Source organism: Montipora foliosa, chromosome 9, assembly GCF_036669935.1.
Source record: "Montipora foliosa isolate CH-2021 chromosome 9, ASM3666993v2, whole genome shotgun sequence".
Taxonomy (NCBI): domain Eukaryota; kingdom Metazoa; phylum Cnidaria; class Anthozoa; order Scleractinia; family Acroporidae; genus Montipora; species Montipora foliosa.
In genome coordinates this window covers 13,749,878-13,775,146 of record NC_090877.1, presented here as the reverse complement: position 1 = coordinate 13,775,146, position 25,269 = coordinate 13,749,878, and the positions used below count along the sequence as shown (strand labels likewise).

General features: G+C 40.2%; 1 protein-coding gene across 1 annotated transcript in view; it reads left to right on the top strand.

The window, feature by feature from the left end:
* The window catches only part of LOC137971177 (3'-5' exoribonuclease HELZ2-like), a 68,105-nt gene extending 45,974 nt beyond the window's left edge, over positions 1 to 22,131 (top strand). The window contains exons 28-39 of the mRNA XM_068817938.1: positions 224 to 1,426; positions 1,659 to 4,276; positions 4,613 to 4,860; positions 6,652 to 6,737; positions 7,796 to 7,939; positions 8,855 to 9,046; positions 9,773 to 10,056; positions 13,618 to 13,935; positions 14,683 to 14,901; positions 17,000 to 17,156; positions 19,456 to 19,623; positions 21,238 to 22,131. Of these exons, the coding sequence (XP_068674039.1) occupies positions 224 to 1,426; positions 1,659 to 4,276; positions 4,613 to 4,860; positions 6,652 to 6,737; positions 7,796 to 7,939; positions 8,855 to 9,046; positions 9,773 to 10,056; positions 13,618 to 13,935; positions 14,683 to 14,901; positions 17,000 to 17,156; positions 19,456 to 19,623; positions 21,238 to 21,341 (5,741 nt within the window). The 3' untranslated portion in view covers positions 21,342 to 22,131. The remainder of the gene's footprint in view (positions 1 to 223; positions 1,427 to 1,658; positions 4,277 to 4,612; positions 4,861 to 6,651; positions 6,738 to 7,795; positions 7,940 to 8,854; positions 9,047 to 9,772; positions 10,057 to 13,617; positions 13,936 to 14,682; positions 14,902 to 16,999; positions 17,157 to 19,455; positions 19,624 to 21,237) is intronic.
* The last annotated feature ends 3,138 nt before the right edge of the window (positions 22,132 to 25,269 follow it).

Sequence of the window (25,269 nt, the reverse complement as noted above, 5' to 3'; positions counted from 1 at the left end):
ACAGAGATAAAGGAATAAAATTGGCATCAGATAGGCAAGCAATTGATAGAGTCACCTCATTGCTATTACATGCACACTTACAAATTGGAAACATTCCGTTAGTACCTTCATTTTTCGCCCCGATTGCCTCTCCCTAACCCCTTTTAAAGCCAAATTCAATGTTGAACTTCATAAATAATACACAAGGAGGCCCAACATGTTCGTCTTTTTCTCATTGCTGCAGGGAAAGAATTTAGAGCGGTATTCATCAGCACTGTGCGCACTTTTCTAACTTGTCAAATAGCTAATGGAGGATCTGGTTCCGACCATTACTGGGAATTCTTATCTGATGCAACACTTTTAAACACCGCTATAACTCGAGCAAAGTCCCTGGTAGCAGTAGTCGGAGAACCTGTATCCCTATGCATAGTTGGCGAATGCAGAGGCAACTGGCGAGACTATATCAGAAGATGTGCTGATCGCGAATCCTTGTATGGAATATCCTATGAAGAACTACGTCAACAAGTGGACGCATCTCTTCGAGGGATTTCTTTAAATCCTCAAGCTGCTTCTTTTGTTCCCAAAGGGATGGCAGAAGTTGGAAAAGAAGTGTGTAAGCCCATAGATGAGTATGTAAATCGACAAGACGAGGAAAACGAAAACCCCAAAGGCCGTGAGAAGTCAAAGGACAGAAAACACGAGATCTCAGATTTTCCCACAGGAGAAGAAACCATGGAGAAAGAATCCTCAGAGGATGAAGACGAACTAGATGAAGAAAGCGAATCCGAAGGAGATGACCCATCTATTAGAGATGACACAACTTACCAGGCTGAACGACAGAATGTGACTCTGTCTCAAGATACAAGTGAAAATTGGGATACTCCAAACTTCTTCCATAAATTTCGTCGCGAACATTTTGAGGATGCAAGTGTCTTTCCAAGGTACATGGATGAAATAATCAAGGCACTTGTAGAGAAATGTGCAGAGATCAAGGGTAGGGACGCAGAATATCCCTCCTTGGAGACCGCTAAGCGGATATCAGGTGGAAAAACGTCCAAAGCATTTTCCGGTGACCTGAGCTCTGTAGGTTACCAGTTCTCCCATATCAATGGCCGAAAAGTTGCTTTTCTTGATGACGATCAAGAAAATACCAAATCATCTCGGACACAGAGGCTAACTGCACTGGCACCTTCGAGGCAAAATGATTACCTTGATGCAGAGATCTTGGAGGACCTTTTGCGTAAACAGCCAGATATATACATTACTTGTAACCTTAGACTTGGGTCCGAGAGTTTTCGTTCCGCTTATGGAGTAGTATCAGACACCAAGACTCCCGATATCAAAGTGAAAGGAAGAATTCGAGGAGTGTTCGACATGGATCGAGTTGTAATCAAAAAGAAAGGTTCCTCCAAAGTTTTTGAACCTTGTCCCCAGGGAGAAATCGTTGGTAAGTTGGTGCTTCCGCTGTCATATAATACTTCTTTCGAGAGATGTCAAAGAAATAATATTTTGAAAGAGGAATAGCTAGGTCTTACCGAATTCAGTAAATTGCATGCGCTACGTACTTAGTGACTTTGATTTGGATATGGAATATTTAGTACAAAGGATGGATTCATGACTTAAAAAACATGCTGATCTTTTTTGTAATTCTCACTTAACATTCAGTTATTGGATTCTAGGTGTTCTGAATCACATCATCAGTCCCCATGAGCGTCAGTATGTGTGCAGAGTGGACCCCGAAAATCCCGAGTGTATACTTCCAATCAACAAAAGCGTACCAAGAATAGTGACCCTGAGAGCAAAAGATGTCAATGGCATGCCCATTTACAAGAAAATGCGCGATGGCGATGATGATAAACTACGAGTTGATGTAATGGGTTTCGAGAAATTCTGCAGTGGAAAATACCTGTTCCTCGTCCAGTACTTACAGTGGAGGTCAGACTGCTCAAGCCCCTTAGGTATCATTATAGGGAAATTGCCACAAATAAATACTTTGGAGGCAAGCATGGAAATTTTGTTTGCTGAACATGGAATCAGGAAGCCATTCAACGAAGAGAGCAAACTTGAAGTTCGAAGAAAGTTTCCGAAAAATTGGTCAGTGCCAGACGAGGAGTATCAGACCCGCCAGAAAATTGAAGGTGCTTTTACCATTGACCCAGAAACTTCCAAAGATCTTGATGATGCTCTTACGGTGGAAAAAATTGAGGGGTCTGTGTGTCGGATTGGAGTTCACATCGCCGACGTGAGTTTCTTTGTGGAGGAAGGGACTGCATTAGACAAGGATGCCTTTTTTCGCTGCACTTCGTACTACCCAGGTCATGACTATGAAAGCGTACCAATGCTTCCTCCTGAGCTCAGCGAAAACCATTGCAGTCTTCTTCCCGATATGGATCGCTTGTCCGTGTCGGTGTTTCTGGACCTATCGGACGAAGGCGAACTAGTTGCAGAGCCGAAAATTGAGCGCACCATTGTCAGGTCCTGTTGTAGGCTTAGTTATGGTGATGCTCAGAAGATTATCGATGGCCAAGACTGTTTCACCCAACAAATACCGTTTAATACCGCAGAAAATATTCGATTGTTGAGTTTTCTCGCGCAGAGGAGGAGATTATTACGGCTGAGGGGTGCATCATTTGACCATTGGTCTAACTGTGATCATGATCCTGAAAACTTTAAAGCCCACGAAATGGTTCAGGAAATGATGATTCTCGCTAACCAACAAGTAGCAAACCGTCTCTTCACAGAATTTCCTGATGTAACGCCTTTACGAGTTCAACTGCCGCCAAAAGAACACCGACTTAAAGAATGGACCGAAAAGTATGGAAAGTACGTGAAGTACTCGCTCTTAATTCGTGGCTTTTATTCTGAGGAAACTCTCAAGAAAATGACTAAAGACATCAAAGTCTCAGAGGCAACAGAATTCAAAGTGCAGCAGTCCGTTTGGCACGAGATCTGTGATGCTGAGAAGGCTAATGACCAAGCAAGGTTGCAGTTTTTGATTTGCAATGAGAGTCATCATCCGCAGCTGGTCGTGGCAAATTGTGAATTCCGAAGGCTTCAACCTAAAGCACAGTACGCATGCAGTGAAGACCAGAGACAGGAAAATAATGTCCACTTCTCCATGGGAATGAGTCACTATACTAATTTTACATCTCCCATAAGACGGTATATCGATATCCAAGGGCATCGAATCCTTTTGGGTTTGATCCAGGGAAGTCATGGAAGTGAAAAGGTTTCAAAGGATCAAGTAGGCAAAGTGTGTAGGCGCTCAACGTTTGCTCAAGAAAACTCGAGGAAGTTTGACAAAGGATGCAAAAAAGTCCAGGTGGCTGCAAAGCTTAAAGTAAGAAGCCAGAAAACGAAAGCCGTCCTTTCCTTGATTGAGGATCATTCAATTTGTCTGGAAATACTGGACCAGGAATACAATCAGCTATCCGGGAACCAGAGAAGAATTAAATTGAGTAGTCTGAAGCCATTTGATAGAGGTGTCAATAAAGATCTCACAGAAATTAAATTTACATGGAAACAGAGATTGTACGTAGCCCCCAAAAAAGGATCTCGGGATGGATCTCAAAGGAAAAGCGAAAAGGATGAGGTAAAAAATCTTTTGGTCAATGGAATGGGCGAAAAAGAAGACGTCTTGGACCTCCCAGGAAGGAATTGGTTACAGATTTTAAGAGCTGTTCAAGAGGGAAACTCCAAGGAGCTTGGAAAATTGATTAGAAAGACTGATGCAGATTGTATGATGCGTCAACGAGCTCAGCAAAGGGGCTTTAACCCCAAAACAGCTGAAACGAAAGACAACATGGATTTCTTCTATGATATGCGATTGGTGTTTAGGAGGTTTGACGTTATTAACGTTCAACTGACCGCTCAGATGAATCGTGGAGTTCTTCACCCTGAAGTTCAACTTTTCATGGTCAACCCTAATTTTCACATATGTATTGAGCATCAAAATTACCCAAAGGACTGTTTTGCAACCACATCGAGGTCCAAAGCATCAAGGAAGAAGTATTCGAGTGTAGAACAGTACATTCGTGCATGGGAGCCTGTACTCGCCATGGAAGCCGCAACTGGAGCCGTCGAGGAGAGCGACGAGTTTACCATTTTTAACCTAGAACTACATTGGACAAAACATTCTGAAGCGGAAATCGAGGTATCATTTCGTCTGCCGGAAGAGTATTGCGCAGCCGGCCAAATTGAGTTCTATGACGGAGATTTCGTGTGCGTCCGCGTTTGTAAAGATCAGTGCGTGACTCATACCGAACACTTGATTGGTGGCCCTCAGAGCTCTTCAGACGTAAGTATACTCTTGGGTTAACTTTACTGTTCATCTATCTACAGGCGTTTTGTAACTTTTTTCACTGAGTTTAAGTCACCATCCGCCAGTTTCAATCTCTGGAAAGATTTCAATATTTACCCTCATAATTTTGAATATGCACACTCTAAAGCAGATGTAGTTAAAAGGTGTGAAGAAAACCCAGTGACTTTTCCACTGGATAAAGTTATTCGGACTTGAATAACAGGGGCCTGCTCCACTGAAACCCTCTTCGGAAGACAATTTTTTTGGTCGATCTATGCGGTAAAGTATAATTTTGAAGAGTTGTTAAGCGTTTTGTTGTATATTTGTCTCAAGGTCCTTAAACATGAGCCGGCGTTAAGGGCGCCGAAGAACTATTATTATCGAGAATCCAGTGATAACTTCTCAAGTTTTTGGGTTGGTCATTGCATTATTCGCAACGTTAGCAAATCAAAGAATGAACCTGACACTTTGGAAGTGAAAATGGATCTGCACCAATCATCGTCAGACTTTCCGGAGGGCCTAGTTACCGGAGGTGGCAAGTGCTGTATGATAAACGTCATACACAGATCAATTCCACACAGGTAAACACCTTTCATTCCTGTTACCACAATACGGCAAACAATAGTGACAATCAACTTTCTTATAGCGACCACTTTCCTTTAGCGACCTCTTTCTGCGTGGGTTTGTCAGGCTTCCTGTCCAATTGCCTACAACAATTTTGTCCAAGATTGTAGCTTGATCACTCGACTGCGATGATTATTATTGCTTGGCGTTGTAGCAATCCGCAGTTAGTCTAAACATACTGATATTTTTAACTATTTTATTTTTGGGAATAGTAAGAACTCGCAACCGACCATCACCCATGTGGTTTAATAGCTCAGATGGTAAAGCATTGCAGCAATAGGTTCGAGTTGCATTCAAGTTTGTTTTGAAAGTTCACAATTTTCATTTGTTGTCATGCCTAATGTTAGTTAATGTGGTAATACCCAAAGGGAATTCAGTTTTAGGCTTATTTTGTTGACTTTACTCAAGTTGTCACCGACAACGAGAAGAATAGGATGACTATTCAGTTCAGCTAGGTAGTTGATTCTTCTAGTGAGGGACCACTAGTACTTATGAGAGAGTTGGTTGTTAAAGCGTGTATCATGCTTTAAGACGTCTCCCATGAAACTTAGCCGATGTTGTGGTGTTGCAGAATATGTTAGGCAAAATGATACTCTTCTCTCCAACGCATGTAAAAACTATGATCGTGGTATTTTCAATCAAGTTCAGTTTAACGAAATGAAATTAGCGAAAGTACTTGGTTGACGGTAAATTTACTGCGAAGGAATGAGCACTACGGTAACTGTAAAGGCAATCATTTCCTGAAAAGTCTGCTCTTCAAATCATCTTCTTTCGTTATATTTTCTGTAAGGGACTTGTCAGAATTCTTGTTTACACGACGGGAAATATTTTGCATGGCATGATTTTCATACATGGTTTGTATTCGTGTTGTACCATAATTTTAAAGCATCCCATGGGCTAATTTCTTGTGACTCTACCTCTTTTGTCTACCTTTTTCATGGCCCTCCCTTTTGAAGGGCTCAAAAAACTGTGACCATCCCCTGTTTTCCTCGCACCGCCCCTCCCCATCTGTAATTTCTGACAAGTCCCCAATAACTGTAAAATTACAGAATAGTGCTGCAAAATAAGATTAATCCAATGAGGTCACACGTCATCTTTGGGGATGAGGGATCAGGTGTTCTACATCTACATCTACATGTTCCAGCACTCGGCAAAGTCCTTTTGACTTATGGCTGTTTTTGCTTTGGTGGCCTCATACACCACAAGTCTTTTTAGAGGCAGTACGCCAAGCCGGCCACTTCTGCTGGAAAGAAAACACCCACAGAGGACAGCCACAACACCGGGAACTTCATCCCCTACTCTTCTCGAATAGTGTGTGGGTTCTTTAACTTGCCTGGCCACAGAGAAATTATAAACATGGAAGATATTTGTAAGACGGGGCCTACAGTTTGTAGTCCTTATCCGAAAAGACTTGAAAGTCTAACAATTTGCGGATGTAATAACAAAGGCAGCGATTTCTCGTCAGTTGTTTTAAGACCCTGAGTGTTGGTACGGCCGGAATCGATCTCACGACCTCCAACATGACAGCCCGATGATCAACCAACTGCCCAGCAACTGGTGCAGGTGTTACTCATAATCACTTGCTCAAGGTGAACCGGAAAGCAAGTACAGAAGTTAAGAGAGACTTCTCTTCTCCCTTCAGTGTAGACTGAGCTGCAGTTTAGAGATAATCCCAAGATATGAAATGTGGTTTATTCCTTTCAGTTTTCATGGGTTTCATTTTACTAAAATATTTTTTTTGGCTGCAGACGAATGCTCTCAGCACTCAAACATGGCCTCTTAAAGGCATCCCAGCTGGTCCAGTCTATCTGCATGGGGTCTGATCCTCCACAAGGCAAGTAGTGATAATGATAATGATAATGATTATACATGAATTATTTGATATTGCGCACCTCATAAAGAGTGCCCCAATGCCCACAATTATTATAGGTAATTCCAAAATGGCCGCCATTTTAGCTATTTATATCGACTCGAGAAAAAAATTAGAGTATCATTCCTGATCAAAAGCAACAACGATTTAACCAAATGTTAACATTTAATATATTTAATTCACCTGTGCTTTTGAGGTTTATACCACTTGAAAATAAGAATCCACTTAAAAACAAGCATCCTTAAGAAAAGCAAACGGTTTGTCCACAGAAAGAACTTCTTCCACCGAATTTGAGCCACTCGTTCCTACCATCAATAGCAAAATGTTCGGTGACCTTTTTTGGCGAGGTGCAAGATGGCATGGTTAAAACGTGAAAGCCCGTTGAATCATCATTGTTTTCATCCTCACTTCCCGCTACGCCGGGCGCCATGCAAGTCGATCACTTTTTAATGCTTTTCATGAGAAAAATCTTTTTTCTTGCTCTTATCACTCAAAAATTCACCTTCCGGAGTACCCAGTTCTTGATCCTTTATGGCATTTTAGCGAATGCGACTCGAATATATTAAAAGACAAACTTCGAAGAAGACGAAGATGTTTTGTTGAAAATGAAGAAACCGACTGAACGTGGAAGCGGTGCGTTCAGCCAATCAGGAGCGAGTATTTTTGGCACTCATCCAATCGTGAGCGAGTAATTTTGCTCTCTTCGAGAGCAAAATTAAGAAAAAATGCCCTATTCATTGATCAATCAGCACCTAACAATTCACTATCATTAAAGAAAAAAAAGATGTGTTAAAAGCTTGCGTTTAAGATTTAAAACAGTAGGTCTAATATCCAATGGCGAGTTAGTCCATAATCCAGGGTCACACGAACTGAAAATGCTCTGAACCCATGCGAATTATGCCGATTAAGTGGCTGACAAAGAAGCATGCACAAAAGTGCGATGGAGCTAAGCCTCTAACTGTCGTTTATCTGAACAAGAGTACCTTAAAGCTACGAAGAACTGAACATTTCTGTCTCCTCAGGAAACTTTGATAACCCACCGTCTTCCAGTCTTTCGATTGTGAAGAAGCATCCTTTTTGTGGGCTTAAGCCACTGAATCAGTACCAGGAAAAAGCAGTCAGAGATGCGCTCACAAAACCCTTTACCCTTGTCCAGGGACCACCAGGTGAGTAAAGGCATTATAACATATAGAGAAAATTATAAGAGAAGAGAAGAGAAGAGCAGGGAAAACACTCGACTATGTCTCGTGTTTCGCCTACACTTTTTTCGTGCTCTATCCGCTTCCTGCGTGCTCTACAAAAGAACAGAGGCTTCTTCATTTGTTGAATACCATACAATACATTCTTAACTGACTAATCCCCATAGGGGCTTTTCAGGGCCAATGAAACACGATCATCTAAACGACAGAACACAAAACAACAAAAAGTGTTAAGAATTCCACCTGGCCGAAGGCAAACCAGTTGGCTATTTACAAGTGCAGCTGAGAAATTGAACGAGGGACTACCAGACACAACTTCACCGAGAAGTCAGAAAGAGTCTTGAAACCGGGAGTCCTGGATCTCAAGGCAAGCGCCATAACCACTAGGCCGCCGACTGCCCCATACTATTCTTATAAGTGTACCGTTATCATGAATACTCTTCGAACCGATTTAAATGTAATGGAGACACAATTGGTGATATACCAGGCGCTGAGTTAACACCTTGTCGTTGAACATCGTCTGATAATTGAAAAACTAGCTTTTAGAGGAAGCGTATCTGATATCAAATACACGGAACTTGCTAGGTGGCTGACCCCACTCTGACAATGGCTCCATTGTCGTAAACGGAAAACTTCAGATCGTGAAACTCAATAGTCGCTGGTCCCACCAGCATCCTATATTACACTCATTATATTAAAGAAAAAAAAAACTATCAAAAAAATACCTTGTGTCACTTTAATTACGGGCTCAGATAAAGAATGCTTGGGTTTGAAACTGATTTGGTTGAATTCCAACGGCAAAATTAAAGCAATCCTGCCTGGACATGTTCCATCTGAAAATATCTTGAAGTAAAAGTTTATGTAATTGTTGTTCTTTTCCAGGAACCGGGAAAACTGTCACAGGCGTTCATATAGCCTATTGGTTCACGAAACGAAATATGCAGCTTCGAGCACAGGTCGGAGAATGTAATGACTTAGCGGTTGATTCAAACAGTTCACAACATACCAAACGGCTTGCACCACCTCAGGTCATTTACTGTGGACCTTCCAACAAGTCTGTGGACGTTGTGGCGCGTAAGTAATACAAATTAACAAACAACAAATTCATAGCTTCGTCGGGATTCATGCATACAGCAAGGAACTTCTCAAATTAAAAAACGGGAGCGGTGCGCTACAATTGAATTTCTGTGGCTGGTAGAACTTGAAATTGTGCAGGTCTCTCTAATTTAGATGCATCAAATGGTGTTCAAAAGAATTACTTCGCCTGGAGCCTCGTATAGAGGAAATCTTGAGAAGATTTCGCCCCACTTAGCTCGTAAGGCTGTCTACATTATGCCGGGATAATTTTGAGCAAAATAGTGAGGCAAAAGATCTAAATGCTACCTTGCTCTACTCATATATTTATCAGTTTTTTTATTATTTGATTGTAAGCGATCAAATGGGTAGCATCTAGTGTAGGCGTTTTCCCGGGCTTCAAAATTAATATTCAAGCTGCAGGCCAAATATTTTGCGCTAAAATGAGCCTGCACTGCAGGCTAGAAAATAGAAGGCTTTTTCTGTACAGTCCCGCTACATTGTGCAGACTTCATAAGTGCCAACCCTACCCTAACCTTACCCTTAAGGGGAAACGTTATCATGAATCTCGGTATGCAGTTTTATTTGACATCTATAATCAAATGCTACGCACCACCCTTTAATTTAACATAGCCACGAATGACATACCCAAGTCCACTTAGCTACACTCTTCACGAGCAATCATCTGAAATGAGCTTTTTCTCACTATCGTTTTTTCCCGCGAAGATAAAATGCTCAAAATTCCTGGCATTAAGATTCTTCGTGTATATGGTGATGTAAAAGAACAAGCTGAATTTCCCATCCCAAACAAACGCAAGCCTCTGAGAATTTCAACTGAGGATGACGCTCAAGAAATAGACGAAGAGCTCAAGGCTGTGTCGTTGCATCACGTCATCCGAAGAGATGGGTGCCCGTTCGCCGGTCAATTAAGAGAGTTAGAGCGTGGCTTCAACGACGACCGGATGAATGGCGTGAAGACGAGTAACTCTAAGGTGGAGGAATATCGCACAGTAAGTACTTTTTATGTTATTTTTACGAGTGGATGCGCGCATGCGCAGGAACGAGCATCGTGATGTGGGGAAAGAGCGTTGAATCCTGTTAGCAAAATGAATAATCGTGTGATGTTCGGAAAAGATGAAAAGGAACGGCGAGAATATAATTGATGTTTCTTAAATTAATATTTCTGTTTTTTGTGAAACCTACGGCAGATTTTCCAGAATAATGATTGGCCGAATAATAATGAGGCTAACTCAGCGTTTTTGCTGAGAGATCGACTCGCCATTGCCTTTTAGTTCTGGGGTTTGAACCACAGCCAAAGTTATAGTAGTAAGGAAGCTTTTACGGTCAATGAGACGTTGGTGAACTGACCCGAGATGTTTGCGAACTGATAGTTGGCGAAACGACTAGTTGTTGAGAAGAACAAGGCACGTTGCATGTTTCCAACTTGCGGAATTAATTAAGCTTAGTTCTTCGAAATTAAATTTCGATAGTTCCGTCGTGGAAACAAGTATGACTGTATAATAAGACCAACGCCGTAGCTAGAAATTTTTGACTGGAGCGGGACAATAAAGCGAGGTCTGAAGAAATGATTTTTCAGAAAATTTGGATGAATGCAGAGGTATTAAATGCTAATCAAAAGTAAACGTTAATCCTACCGGGTAAGTCTAGGATTTCTCCAATTCTTGGGTTTCACTCACGTGATCAACATCCATGTTTTTCAACGAAAACAAAAGAAGACGTTAGCATAATAATAGCTTTCAATTCCCGGAGGATTGGATCGGGACACCAGCATGGCCGCCATTTCATTGTTTGGGGACACCAACATGGCGGCCGTTACGTCATGTGAAATCCAAGAATTGTATTTCCTACTAAAAGTTTTCCTACTTAAAAATTAATTATGGCTTAGAATCGACGATATAAATACTTACTCAGGAAACTTACTTAAAATGAAGCCAGGTTCGTTCACTTCCGTCAGTTTTGTTTCATTTAGTAAATCACCTCAGGTTCCGGATCCCTTCAGATGCTTAAATGGCGACCACACAATACTTTATCATTATACCCGAGAAAGGTCTGGGGAGCCTACCGTGTATAACCAATCCCTACTCATTCCAGGGTATTAGCCGATATCAAATCTTTGTTTGTCCCTCCAAAATTTTGCATAAGCATTGTTTTTATTTTCTCTTAGGACTTACAACGGTCCCAAGAGAAACTGGAAACAATGCTTATGCAAAATTTTGGAGGGAAAAACAAAGAGTATTATGGTATTTTTGATATCGGATAATACGTAAGTAATTATAGAAGTGGAAATGACGTGTTGTATTCGAATATTGCTGCCCCCTTCTCCCCTGTCTCATAACGACAAGCGATCGGTTGTGAAAAGTTTCAAGCTAACAAGGTAATTTCAGCAAATTTCAGGTTTTCTGCTCAATACATCAGAAAGAACTTTGTCCCAATTTTTTTTGTGGGGGGGGGGGGGGGGGACAACTGCCCCCTTGCCCCTCCGCTAGCTACGGCCATGAAGACCATGGCTATTTTGGAAGAATATTAGCGAGATCGTACATAAGAAATTATATATATGTCGCTCAATATTTATTTGTTAACAGTGCAAGTGAAAGATCTGTATGCATTTAATCGAAGATTATATTTCTTTGATCATCAAAGAAATCTACTATGCAGGCAACATTAACCGTATTATATCGCAAACAGCTGTCACAATTGAGTCAAACATTCATATGTGTGATACCGGTGTCTTCGAATCAGAAATTTTAAGCATAAGAAATCACCAGTTGTGTGTTAATGTTATTCAAATTACGGTAAGCTCAGCATAAGAAGACATCGATGTGCCATGATTTAGACTTAAGCCCGGGTCCCTCAAATTGGTGTGAAATGAGTCCTTGGACATCATTATTTAATGCTATGAAGATAAGCTCAACACGGAATGAGACCATTATTTCGATGTTCGTGGCAGAGACGACTGCTTTTTTTTGGAGCCGTTTCACATCAATTATCCAAAGAAAACAAGTGAATAATTCCAAAATGAAGGCAAAGAAAATCAACAAAATTGGCTCGAAATTTTAAACACAATAAATGAAAATGGAGAATGGTTAGAATTCAGTTGTCAAAGTCTGCCAACCTGCCACAGATAGTTCAAACAATCTGCTTGTTGAGAATGAAGAACAGACAGCAAATGCCAGTACTGAAAACAATCATGATACAAATGATGATGACGTGGATGATTGATGTGAAATAAAGGAAGGAGCATCCCTGAAAAGGTCTATTTCTGGTTGTTCATGATAATATTTTGAGGAGTGATGCAATGCCTATGGAGGAAATAGTTAACTTTTTTTCTGGGGTTGAATTCCAGCATGCAAAGAAGATCTCCTCACATTCGTGTTTTATAACTCTGTTTTAAGGATGCACCCCAGTATGAAAAAAGCTCCAATGATAACATTGCTAATTTTGTTGATAAGTATATCCAAGAGATTAATAATCTCTTGCTAGATCATATGCCAAAATAATAAATCTTGTGAAATAGAATACAGTGAGTCTACTGTTATTGCACAAAGGATACTACAACGAATCTACAAATGTTTAGTATAATAAAAACATGAACAATATGAGAAACACAGGACTGGAGAAAAACTCTAACTACACTTTAATCTATACACATTAAATTCACTTCGGTTCACCACCCACATCTATCATCTCCATTACTGAAAAAAGCATCATCAGCTTTGCAGGGCCAGCGATTTGTTTCGCTCGGAGAAATTCTATTTTGTATACGGGTTTTCCTAGCAAAACGAATTTGTTACTGAAATCGAGGAAATGGAAAAGAGGAATCAGAAAAAAAGTTTTAGGAGAGTTCTACATGGCTGCAAGAAAAGAAGACGCGTCTTATTACAACAAAGCAACGCTCACCTCTTAGAGCCGCCGTTGACAGTGAAAATGTTTTAACAAGCTGACTTTCGGTTTAGATTGCTGATTTGAACGGAAAGGAAAAAGGAAAGAAAAGGAACTTTATTTCAGTGTCTAGTCGTTTTAGCGCTGGAGAACTAATTGGGGACACTGCCGTAAAGGGAAATTAACAATTAACACAAAGTCAAATGTCGATTTTTGAGGAGAGGGGAAAACCGGAGTACCCGGAGAAAAACCTCTCGGTGCAGAGTAGAGAACCAACAAACTATCGAACCCGGGTCACATTGATGGGAAGCGAGTGCTCTCACCACTGCGGTGTTAAATGACCATTTTGCTAGTTTGTGACGAGGAGGGTAATGACCATTTTGCTAATTTGTGACGAGGCTTTTAACGCTGAAGGCTATTTAGATTTGCCATGTTTGAAGTTCCTGTAAACGCTTTCGGGCATGCTTTGTACCGCTTGCACGTTTTCCATGCATGAAATGTCAATTTTTTGACTTTGAATGATTTCTTTCTGCAACGGTTGAGATCGAGTGTTGTTGAGATCACTTCGTGTGTATATACTAAAACAATTATGTTTTTCAATCTCGTTGAATAGTGGCAGAATATTTACCTCGATTTGAGAGAATAATTGTTAATTATCCTTTATTGATTAGTTAATCGGTGAGGCCGAGAAATGGGCACTTCAGCGGGTGCACATTGTTCTTTGCACTTGCGCTGCAGCCGGTGGACCAAGAATAGCCACTTCCTGCAATATTCAGCAATGCATTGTGGATGAATGCGGCATGTGCCTAGAGCCTGAATCACTCGTGCCCATGGCGTGCTCGGGAGCTCGACAAGTAGTCCTTATTGGTGATCACAAGCAGCTGCAGCCAGTCATTCAGGATCAGGTGGCAAAAACGCTTGGTTTGAGTGTGTCCATGTTTGAACGGCTATCCGGAAAAGCCTTGATGTTGGAGTTACAGTATAGAATGGTAAGCAAAAACTTGGTGTTTGTTTAACAGAAGAACTGAAAAAATTCTTTTTGATCCGGGGAGGGATTAAGAGACGAAGCTTTTCCGATTACCTTGATATTTACGATTACTTCCACTGTTAAACATAACTTAAATAGTAAAAGAGCTTTGAACGCATCTTGAACAGAGGCAAAAAGAAGTCCAACCATGGCCAGTATGTAGGACGATTGTTTCATAATCTGATTTAAGAGTGCACTTCCCGCGAGTCTCCTGTACTACTAGTAGAGGTAACAGCCTATCACAGGTGCGAGCCTTGGGCCATTAAAGCACTCAGATTTTTGCGTATGATTTTTGCCATTCACAGATGGCCGGCCAGTAATAACCTGGTTAGTACTACTTAGTACTGGTCAACGGTCCATTTTGTGAAAAGTTGTCTGTGTCTCTCTCATGACATGATCGAAATCCTGACACTCTGGTTACACTTCATTTCGTGACTATGTTGGAATGTATAATATTGAAGGACTGGGAAGGTGAATCTTCAAATGATTTGAATTGTATAGAAGAGTTTAAATGAGCACCAGTCTGAAGAAATCTGGCATCGGTCAGCGGGGTATTAACTCCATTAACTTCGTTCCCAGGTCTTCTCCCCACTGAGAGTCTCACGTCTTAACCAGTCAACCGCTCAGCCTACTCCGTGGAACAATTGTTCTCGGTTTTTGTTAACTTGAAACCTTGATGATTACGTGATTATTTCATTTTAATTCACAGCACGATAAAATCTGCCGATTTCCCTCGACTTACTTTTATGGTAAAAAACTCAAGACGGATCGATCAGTGCCAAACTCGGTCCCCCTGCAGTCTTTCTGGCCAGAAAACTCGTCTCCCATGGCATTCTGTCATGTTGAGGGCGAAGAGGAGGCCAGCGCTATAAAAACGTCGCAAAGTAATGCACATTCAAAGGCAAATATGAAAGAAGTTAGAAAAGTGGTAAGTACACTTGAAGTACTTTTCGAATGATTGAGTGAAGGAGCTCATTCAAATTTAATTTGAATATTATGTATGTCCTTGTGATAATTGAGTTCTCTGAAAGGGAAAGGGGCAGCGCAGCACTAGGTAACGACAGAATCAACAATTATGATAATTGTAGCACTTGAAATCTCAGTGGGTTCAACCCTCACCCTGAGAGATTTTTCTCTTTCCTAGTGTGGAAACATATCCATACTACTTGCGCTAACGCTTGAGCCCGGGTTCCTGGAAAGTCGATAAAACTATCCCCCGAGTCGATGTTATCTAGCTACTGATTAAATACTAGGATTTTCCGTTTTCTAAAAATCATATCGCGTAGTGATAACATCATTTTTATCTTTCACATGTGAGGATAGCCAATGAAAAGCGAGCTTCCCCTTCATTATAAGATACTTTAGCCTGTTCCAGGCTCTCAGATAGTCGAGAAAACGAAAAGAAGTGCGTGTGAAAAGCGAGTGGAGGCTTGGGTCGAGGCCTCGCCTCGACCCAAGCCCCTACTCGCTTTTCACACGCAGCTCTTTTCGTTTTCTCGACTATCTGAGAGCCTGGAACAGGCTAAAGATACTTTTGTGCTGTAATATAATTTTTCTGTGTTTATGACTCAATTTGTTATTATCATGATTTGTTTTTCATAATTTTCATATCTAGTTTTATGTTACACAACATGCGTATTTTAGCGTTTGTTTTTAATCTGATGATTTCATCAGTATCTATCAGAAACCCATAAGGGTTGAAACGTGTAACGGCGCCTCGTGTGCTGGGAAACAAGCTCCTGAATATTCAATTTGCTAAGTACCATATTTGGAACAACAAGAGCGAGGGGTTTCCAAATATGGTATTTAGCACTGAAACATTCAACCAATCAGTTCGCACTGAATATTCGGAAGCTGTGAACGCGCGCCACACGTTTCAATCCTTATGGGTTTCTGTATCCATATAATAAACAGACCATCACACCTCGTGCTGATAGTATCTCGCACTCGTTCGCTGTGCTCACTCGTGAGAGATAATATTAGTGCTCGAAGATAAAATTCATGTCCCCGCGCGGCCATGTAATATTCTCTAGATATCTTTACCATAAGTAACCTAGGATTACGCATTAATTGTCGTTTCGGATAAACGAATACGTTTAGTTACGGCTCAAACGCAGCAAATAAGGCCTTCACGGGTGCTCATTCTTGCCGAAGGCTGCTTTCAGAATTGTTCTTCTAAACGTATTCGATTTGCGGGAATACGAAACGAAAATTAATGTGTACGAAGCAAAGGTTAGAACTGGTGGACCTTTTGGGATTTCTAACTCTACAAATTGCTCTTTAATTAAAAAAGAACATTCGTTAGTTATCCAGAGTGGACTACAGTTTGAGAGGTTGCAGTTTCGAAGACGCAACCTCTCAAGGAATTTTTACCCTTTTCACTATTTTAAGTCTACGATATGATTAATGTATATTTATAATTGCACATGCACATTGTCAAGGGGTATGTTAAATTCTCTTGAGCTTTATGTCGATAAATAATTTACATTAGTAATACAGTACATTAACCAGGCTGGACCGACAATCAATGTCAACCAGCTTGAGTCATTTCGGCCAAATTTTCGAGCCTCCTATACTTCTCGTGCCCTGGAGCGCTCACTCTTTGGAAACGAAAATAACTACTTTCTGCGACCTTTTTCCATCTCATCACCTGGATGTGATATCTGTCACTAAGACGTGATTAATTGGTAACGATCGCCTCACGCTTTCTTATTTAATGAATTCCTTGCAGGACTATTAGATCTATCATCTACCTAGATTTACTCGTATAAGGGCAAATAGTGTTGCCCTTATTAGACGAAAAGGCCTTGCCGTTTCACAAAAGCACGCCAAAGATTTCCCCGGTATTTGTAACGCTGGTTAGGGCTAACCATGCTTCGAGCAATCCAGGCCTGGAGTCCTCAAAGAAACCGAAGCAGAAAAGTGATAGAGCTGTGGCCCCACCAGGCCCTCCTCCCGGTCCTGTCATTTTGTTGTCATTTCAAACATGGCGCCGTTTACTCTCATATATCATTTTTATGATTCAGGTACAAGTTGCCAGACTTTTTGCAAGAAAAGGCGTACGTCCAGCTGATGTCGTCATTTTAACACCGTACCGAGAACAGCAAAACAGGATAAGCACTGCATTGAGAAAAGAAGGCATGTGCAAAAACATCCTTGTCACAACAATTGTTAAAAGCCAAGGTAAAGAGATTATTGCGACTACATCATCTCACATGCACCGTAACGTGCACGAAACCGTTAACTTTTCAGCGGCTGAAAGAGTGCCGGGGAAATAGAATAAATTAAAAAATAATAATAACAGAAGCCTTAACTTTCAACTATCTTGCCAATGTAAACCCAGATAGCACCCATACATTTTTCACATTTCTAACACCAGTTCGAAATTTTATTATATAACATCTCCCAGATAACACGCGAGCCATGATTGGTCAGTTTAGTGGGCCGTATTAAACAGTACGGCTCGCTAATTTAAAAATTTATGTTTACTTTGCTTACGATTCACGAAATATGATTCTGCGGGACCTGCGCCAGGTGTCTTTGTTTTGGGTACCAGGGTAAAATGTGTAGTCGTCTTAACCATAGCAAAGAAACACGAAAAATTTCACCCGGCCAATTATGGTTGTGCGCATGGTTGTGCGCATGCGTGATATGTTGGCCACACCGGGTTGGTGTTAGCGTGTGTCACCTTGCTTTTATTGTTGTTCTTTTTTCACGACTGAAAGTGAAAATTGGTCATTTTTTACGCCTAGCTGATGACGAGCGGTTCAACATTTGCTCATCGACAAATGTGCGTCAAACGTGTGTCATCTGCCTCTTGAGACTGGAAAACGATTGGCTAACGGCGTTCAACTCAAGACGATCTGTTGAACTGAACTGACGTCCTCTCTGTTTTTGTCCAACAACGTTCAAATTTTGGTAGAATTGCCTACTTCAACATTCAAAATGGCCTGATACACAGCTCAAAATATGTTGAACAAGATCTGCAACATTTGCTGATCAACAAATACTGAACTGTGTGTCACTGACTTTGGGCCGTTTTACGGGTCGGTCGTCACTTTGTCGTGCAGCACAGCAACTGACGGTCTTTTTTTTTCACCATGTCAATTTATGGCCCTCGTACGCAAAAACGGGAGCCGTAATCTAAATTACGGCCCTCGAATTTTGTTAGTAAAAAGTATTTATCATCTTGACAATCTCAATCCAATTAAACTGGCAAAGGGTTAAGCCGCAGCCGTTCAAAGTCCATATAAACTTGGCCAACTAATTCAAGTTTGAACCCAATTCGTGTTTTCGTCCATTGAGAGTTATAACCACCGAAAAGGTGTTCAATGATACCCTGTAACGCGGCAGAGCCTAATAGCGTCTACGGTGATGACAATGTTGCAGGTTTTGTAGATTAAGTCCCGGAAATTAGTAAAGGTAATGTTGAGACTAGGAGCTGAGAGTAACGAGCAATTGGCCTTATTTTGGTTTAGTTTAACCCTGCGCCGCCCTCTTCTAAAGCCCTAGCCGTCATATTTATCATTCTAACTAGTTAATGTGGATAAATGTGACTCACAGTAACGTAAAGGCTAATCAGTTATAAATAGAGGATTTTACATTCCCGCGCGGGTATACGACTGTTTATTTTCCCGGAAAACTTGGTTTAAAAATAAACACTTTTCTGACGCTGATGGGGACAATCCTGATACCAGATTCTTACTATTGGGTAATGGACTCTTGATATCGTGAAATCTCACGATAATCGTTGACCCGTTATTTAAGGACGGTGCCTACTATTGTTATTGCGCATATGTTCTGCTCATCTCGAGATACTCGGATTTCCTATCGGCGTTGCTTATTAAGACAGGGATATTTTTGCGCGGTTCAAAACTATGCGGAGAAAGCAGAACTTAGCAAGTGCTCTTGGTATCCAAAAAGAAAATTGGCGGTAACCACGCATTTTTCAGAGATAAGTAAGCTTCAATTTGGCAAAGAACGCCATACGTTGCTGTGTATTTTAAAGCTTTTTACAAATATTGTTGATTAATTATCTTCAAAAAATGCGAGGTTACCCCCAATTTTCCTTTTTGGATTTCAATAATACTTGTTAAGATCTGCTTTTCCTGCATATTCAGTAAACCGCGCAAAAATACTTTGAATAGGCCACTGCGGAAAATACCATAGTACTCTTTGTTTGTCCCCCAAAATTTTGAATAAGCATCATTGCTTTTGTTTTCTCTTGGGACCATTGTACGTCCCAAGAGAAACTTGAAACAATGTCTATGCAAAATTTGGGGGGACAAACAAAGAGTATTATGGTATTTTCCGAATTGGCCTATTAGTAGGCACCGTCCTCAAGGTCCTCATCAACAATTGGAGAGCTAGTTCAATTAACTGACTGCATCAGAGGTATCGTCTGTATTATTATTATTATTATTATTATAATTATTATTATTATAATACAAATTCTAACTTTTAGTAATATTTGCTGCCATAGGAAGTGAATGGGATTACGTCATATTGTCCTTGGTTCGTTCTGGGAAGACAGATGATCTCGATCCAGAGCCTTCCAAACATTGGCTCAGAGAACACCTGGGGTTTTTAACGGATGAGCATCAAATGAACGTCGGCCTCACACGAGCTCGAAAAGGACTTTGCATTATTGGTAAATACCCTTGAAAAGAAGATCTCGCTCGTTTTACCTCTTTTTTTTAACTATGTGTATTATGTCCCAATGGAAAGGAAGGGTTACGTTTTTGCAAACGTTGCACCCTGGTCAGAGTTTTTCTCTGTCCTTGTGTTGGCTCATTTCCATATATGTAGTAGGGCTAACGCTCACATGGTTTATATGGGTAGAAAATTAGCACTTCACGTCACCCACTGATAGTTAATTTAAGTCTTATGTCACAATGGGCTAAATCAATTAATTCACTATTTTACCCTTTGGGAATATAGCGGTTTTCGTGTGTCGTAAAAAAATACCAAAGTAATTATTCGTACCAATAACAGCAGATACAAACAACGCAATGAACCAATCCGAATTCGTAGCAATTCCATGTAACTTGCCACTGAAAGCGCGGAAAAAATCGCGCGTGCACTGAAGTCGCGATTGGTTTTGTTATGCTTGGTGATTGGTTCAAAAACCGTGCGCCAGTTTATCAATCAACGGAAGGACACACAAAACCAATCGCGACTTTTATGCGCGATTTTTCCCACGCTTTCAGCAAGTTACATTGAATTGCTACGAATTTAAATTGTTTCATTGCGCTGTTTGCACCTGCTGTGATTGGTTGAATTAATTACTTCGGTATTTATTTTACGACACTCAACTGAAAACCGCTGTAACCTGACGCGAGATTTTTGAACCAATCACTAAGCGAAGCATTTGCAATCGCGTAATTACTGTCGACAGTCATTTGAAAACTCCTCTAAAACGTTTTCTTCCACGTTAGAATTCCAAATACAATACACAAAGAATCTTAACCCCGGGAGATTTGAATTGGATACAACATTGAAATGGTCGATTTGGTCTATTACTGTGATTTTTATAACTCTCGCAATTTTGATCACCTTCAAGCACCAAGCCCTAAGTTGCGGTTGGACTGAATCCATTGGCTGTGTTGTTGTTAAATTTGTTTGAGCTAAGACCAAAAATTGAATCTGTCTGATAATGACGCGGGCAACAGGGAAAAAAAAAACGAGTAATCGTAGAACTAGTCCACCTCCTGCTCCTAATAACACTTCCCTATCGAAAGAAACAAGAAAGAAAACTATCGGTATTATGCGTCAAATAAAAAAAAATTTCCAGCATCCTCCTAAACGGATTAAGATTTCCGCTACAGATAGGTCATCCAACGAAATGAAGGAATCCTTAATATTAACTGAAGCATGCTGACTTTGTCGCCATTTCTTGTACATAATGGGCGTTAACACGATCTAATTGCACATTTCCAGATGCGGTTTGCCTCTGTTTCAAAGCGAGAACACACAACCGGCCATTCAAAGAGATACTAGTTGTGCATTTTAATGCAAGTCAAAGTTAGTTTTCATTTGAGAAGTCTCACTATGAAACAGGCAATCAGTTCAGTGGAAATAGCCTTTTGCAAGCCGTTTTCTTAGATACAATACCAATGTCAGTTTGTGCATCAGTGATCTTCGCTGAAACGTTGTATGGTGTGGTGTCCGGCTCTCTTATATTGCGGGAATAATTGACTTAATTAGATGGAAATGAAACGGTTATCACTTCTGGCATGATACTGTCTTATATAATTCTCCGCAGGTAATAAGCATCTGTTAAAGCATCATCCTATGTGGGAGAAGTTGTTGACATTTTACGAGGAAAAGAAATGCTTGGTAGAGGAATCTCACTGGCCAAAGAACTGATTTTTCCCTTGATGAAAAAGCACGTTGTTGTCAAGTCACAATTCAAAGCGGACAGAGCTAGCGTGTCATTATTTTTACCCTACGACAATTTGTAGCCGTTTATAGTAATAATGGATTAAATGAATATATGCAAAACTTTTTTAAATGTCAAGGAAAAAATGTTGAAGACATTTTAAAAGGAATTTAAAGTATTTAATGACACTACTTCATATAATTTTTTTTCATTTCTCACGCAAAAAGAACAAAAGTTTTAATCTTTTTTAAAGAAGACATTGTAGCCACTCTCAAATTGTTAACGCAGTGAGCGGGAAATCAGTCTAGCAACCTAATTCTGACTGACTCTGTGAGTTTCAAAAAGAGCATCAATATTCTACCTCCCGGCAAAATTGTGGAATAAGGAGCTCGAGCAATACAATGAATGCAGATGTGACCCGAGGGTTGAAGCTTAGCATGCAGTCGTGTCTAACTACCAACTGGTACCAGTAAGTGAAGTAAAATATGCAGTAATGTTTAACGTTGGGGTTAGCTGTTTTATTCCAGATTTAAGAAAGCAGTTGCGTCTACTGCGCCTGTTAAAGGTTTCTGAGACAATTTGTACTCGTACATTTTAACTCGCTTCGACCTGAGTCAGAACGCTCTTTGTATATTGTAACAGAAGCCACCCGCACCAACGGGAGATGTACGAAAATCTTCAATGAACTTTTAAAATATTTTGGAGAAATAAAAGGAGCTAGAGAAAAAAATTTCTTTGGAATTTGATAAAAAGATATTAAAAAATTAAAAACTCAAATTGTTAGTCAACTACACTTCTCTTTTTAAAACGCCGATGGGTTGTCTTCTTTCAGTTTGGTTTCTTACCACCGTTGTGTTGATTTTGACTGTTGCATTCCATACAATACGAAACCTTGTTTTAACCTTGTGTTTATCTCTTTGACACTCCAAACTCTTGGCTCCTGTGAAGATCTTCTAAAATTTCTTTTAAAATGTTCTTTAAAACTTCGGTGAAAAGAAGAAGTATTAAAAAAGGTTTTGGCAGATTAATTTCGCTCTATGTCGAGCCTCTTCAATGCCTTTGTTAAAAGATTATTCTTAAACCCAACAGCTAAAAAGGTGGGGTCAGTCTTTGTAGTCTTTTTACCGAAGTTTTAAAGAACATTTTAAAAGAAATTTTAGAAGATCTTCACAGGAGCCAAGAGTTTGCAGTATCGAAGAGATAAACACAAGGTTAAAACATGGTTTCGTTGACAAAATCCTTCCTGACATCAGCGCATAAAATTAGTAGAAAGTATTCCATACACTATTCCAGCATAACTGACTTTCAATATCACCTTGTGTGTTAAGCGAGATTTCCTTTTTATTGAACCAATTTCCTACCGTTGACGACTAGCATTGAGCTTTTTCAGCAGGCGAAAGGTAGTAATACAATTTCTGAACAAGCATGATGAATGCATGCATGCACGCAATAACATGCAGTTTTTTGCTGATATCTTTCTTTCAGAGATTGGCGATCTTGTTCCCAGGGCTTTTCTTCGCCGGCCGCCCAAATTTCGGCGGAAACAACGTTAAGAGATTGGTACCTTGTCGTGTAATTTACAACAAATCAGCGAGCGTGAATCGGTAGCAGTTTTTAACTTAGTCGCCGGCTAGTTAGTAAACTGGTTACCCATAACGAAAAAAGAACATTCTTAAAAAAATCTACTAACTTTGAAATTCTACGAATGGTTGTTCGCTTGGTTCAGAAGCTGTTTTCATGATTCAGTTGTGTTGTGGGGCTATTTTGTCTTATTTTAAGGACGGTGCCTACTAATGTTATTGCGCATACGTTCTGCGCATCTCGAGATACTCGGGTTTTCTATCGGTGATGCTTACCAAGACAGTGATATTTTTGCGCGGTTTAAAACTGTCCGGAGAAAGTAGATCTTAGTAAGTACTCTTGGTATCCAAAAAGAAAATTGGGGATAACCATGCATTTTTGAGAGATAATTAAGCTTCAATGTGGAAAAGAATGCCATACATTGCTTTGTATTTTAAAGCTTTTTACAAATATTATTCATCAATTATCTTTGAAAAATGCGTGGTTACCCCCAATTTTCTTTTTGCCTTTTCAATAACACTTGTTAAGATCTGCATAATCATAAACCGGGACAAAAATACCTTTGAATTAGTGGGCACCGTCCTTAAAACGTGAACAAGACGAAGGGCCGAATATCACGTGGTTACGCATCATCCACTCGGAAATTGTTTTAGGATTACATTCTTGTGAGACCTGTAGGAGATTGTAACCAGGCTCAATTAGGTAACCAAGCTTTTGAAGCCTACGTAACCGCTAAAGGGCTGGGAGAAAGTTTGAACATCTTGTAATTTCGCGGTCAAGATAATGTATCGTGAAAACTATGAAAATTACCTATCATAACAATCAGTCCTAGAATTCTTGATATTTTGACGAAATCTAGAAAAAGGAGTGATTTGCTTAACATTAACTGACAATGAATTCCAGAGGTTGGTACCAGTGGAGAGAACGAATTCCATATTGTGTAGTATGAACCGATTCAGTTTACCATGAAACAGATTATGATGATCATTCTGTGATTGACGTGTATTATATGAATGAATGGAGGATACTGGATTGAAATAATCAACAAAACAGGAAGGTCTTAGTTTATGAAACCACTGATAGACAAAAGAAAGAATTTCAAGATGAATTATATCAGAAATTTTAGAAGACTAAGAGACTTACAAATGGTTCAAATGGTTTTGAATGCGTTTCAGTGTCAAAAAAAAAAGTCTTAGTTCAGAGAGCGCATTTTTGAAAGGTGGTCACTGACTTTAGATAGGTTGGGTATACCATACCCCAAACTTGAATACGATAAGTGGGAAAGGGGTAGATTAGTGAATAACAAAGCATTATTAATATATCAATTTTAACATAGAACCTCAATTTTGAGAAGATGCCTACAGGTTTGAGTCAACCGTTTGAACATCTTGAATATTTACCCGCTCAATGTTTAAGTTTAATGACTTATAAAATATAGGGAAGAAGACAAGAATTAACCATTATTAATAGAAAATCATTGAATTGAGGATGGCTTTCACAATTTAGTACCCTGAGTTTAATAGCGGAGGCGCGCCAGCGGAGCACTATGGGTAAGATTTTTTGGGAAATCTACTCCATGCGAGAACTTTTGGTTATCACGTCACGTACGTGCGTCTGTCCGTCCGCCCGTACAGACTGTCGGGGTGGAGGTGGGGAGGCAGGACAGCCTCTGGGGACGGGAATGTTCAGGCAATTTTCCTTGGCGGGAAATCGCGTGGCTGCGTTGCATTTGGCAACCCGCGTTTTTCTGGTGAGAAATCATATTAGCGAAAGGCGATGGGATAAAGAGAGAGCACGGGAGAAGAGGCGACGAAATTTGAGAAGTTTAAGCGAAGAAATCCTGGAGAGAAGCCGAGGAAGGAGAAGAAGAAAAAAATTAATGAAAGTCATCGTAAAGCTCAGAGAAATAGAGCGAGAGACAAAACACTTATTTACAACTGTTAGCTTTCAGGTACGTTTAGTAAGGTTTTCCTTCTTTAATAATAAGCTTATATGCCTCGCTGCCTCACATAGTTTGTAAAACTAGCTAAAAAAGGAAGAAGGCCTGAAAACGTTTGTAATTCCGTGTTGACAAAGATTCTGACATGTTTCAACAATCACATTTATAGGCTTCTTGTGTGAAATTGGTGTCCAGTTGTGAGCGGCTTTCTTTGACTTTGAAAGTGAATTTCCTTCACTTTAGGTTGACTTTTAATTAGTAAAGATTTTTGCTTTTGCTCTGAACAGAAGAGAGAGGGAGGAAAGATTGTCAGTCAAACGAAAAATGTTGTAGAAGAGATTACTGTGCGTGTAATTTCAATTTTAGTTGTTTGCAAGGCTTGTTTGTTTACTGTT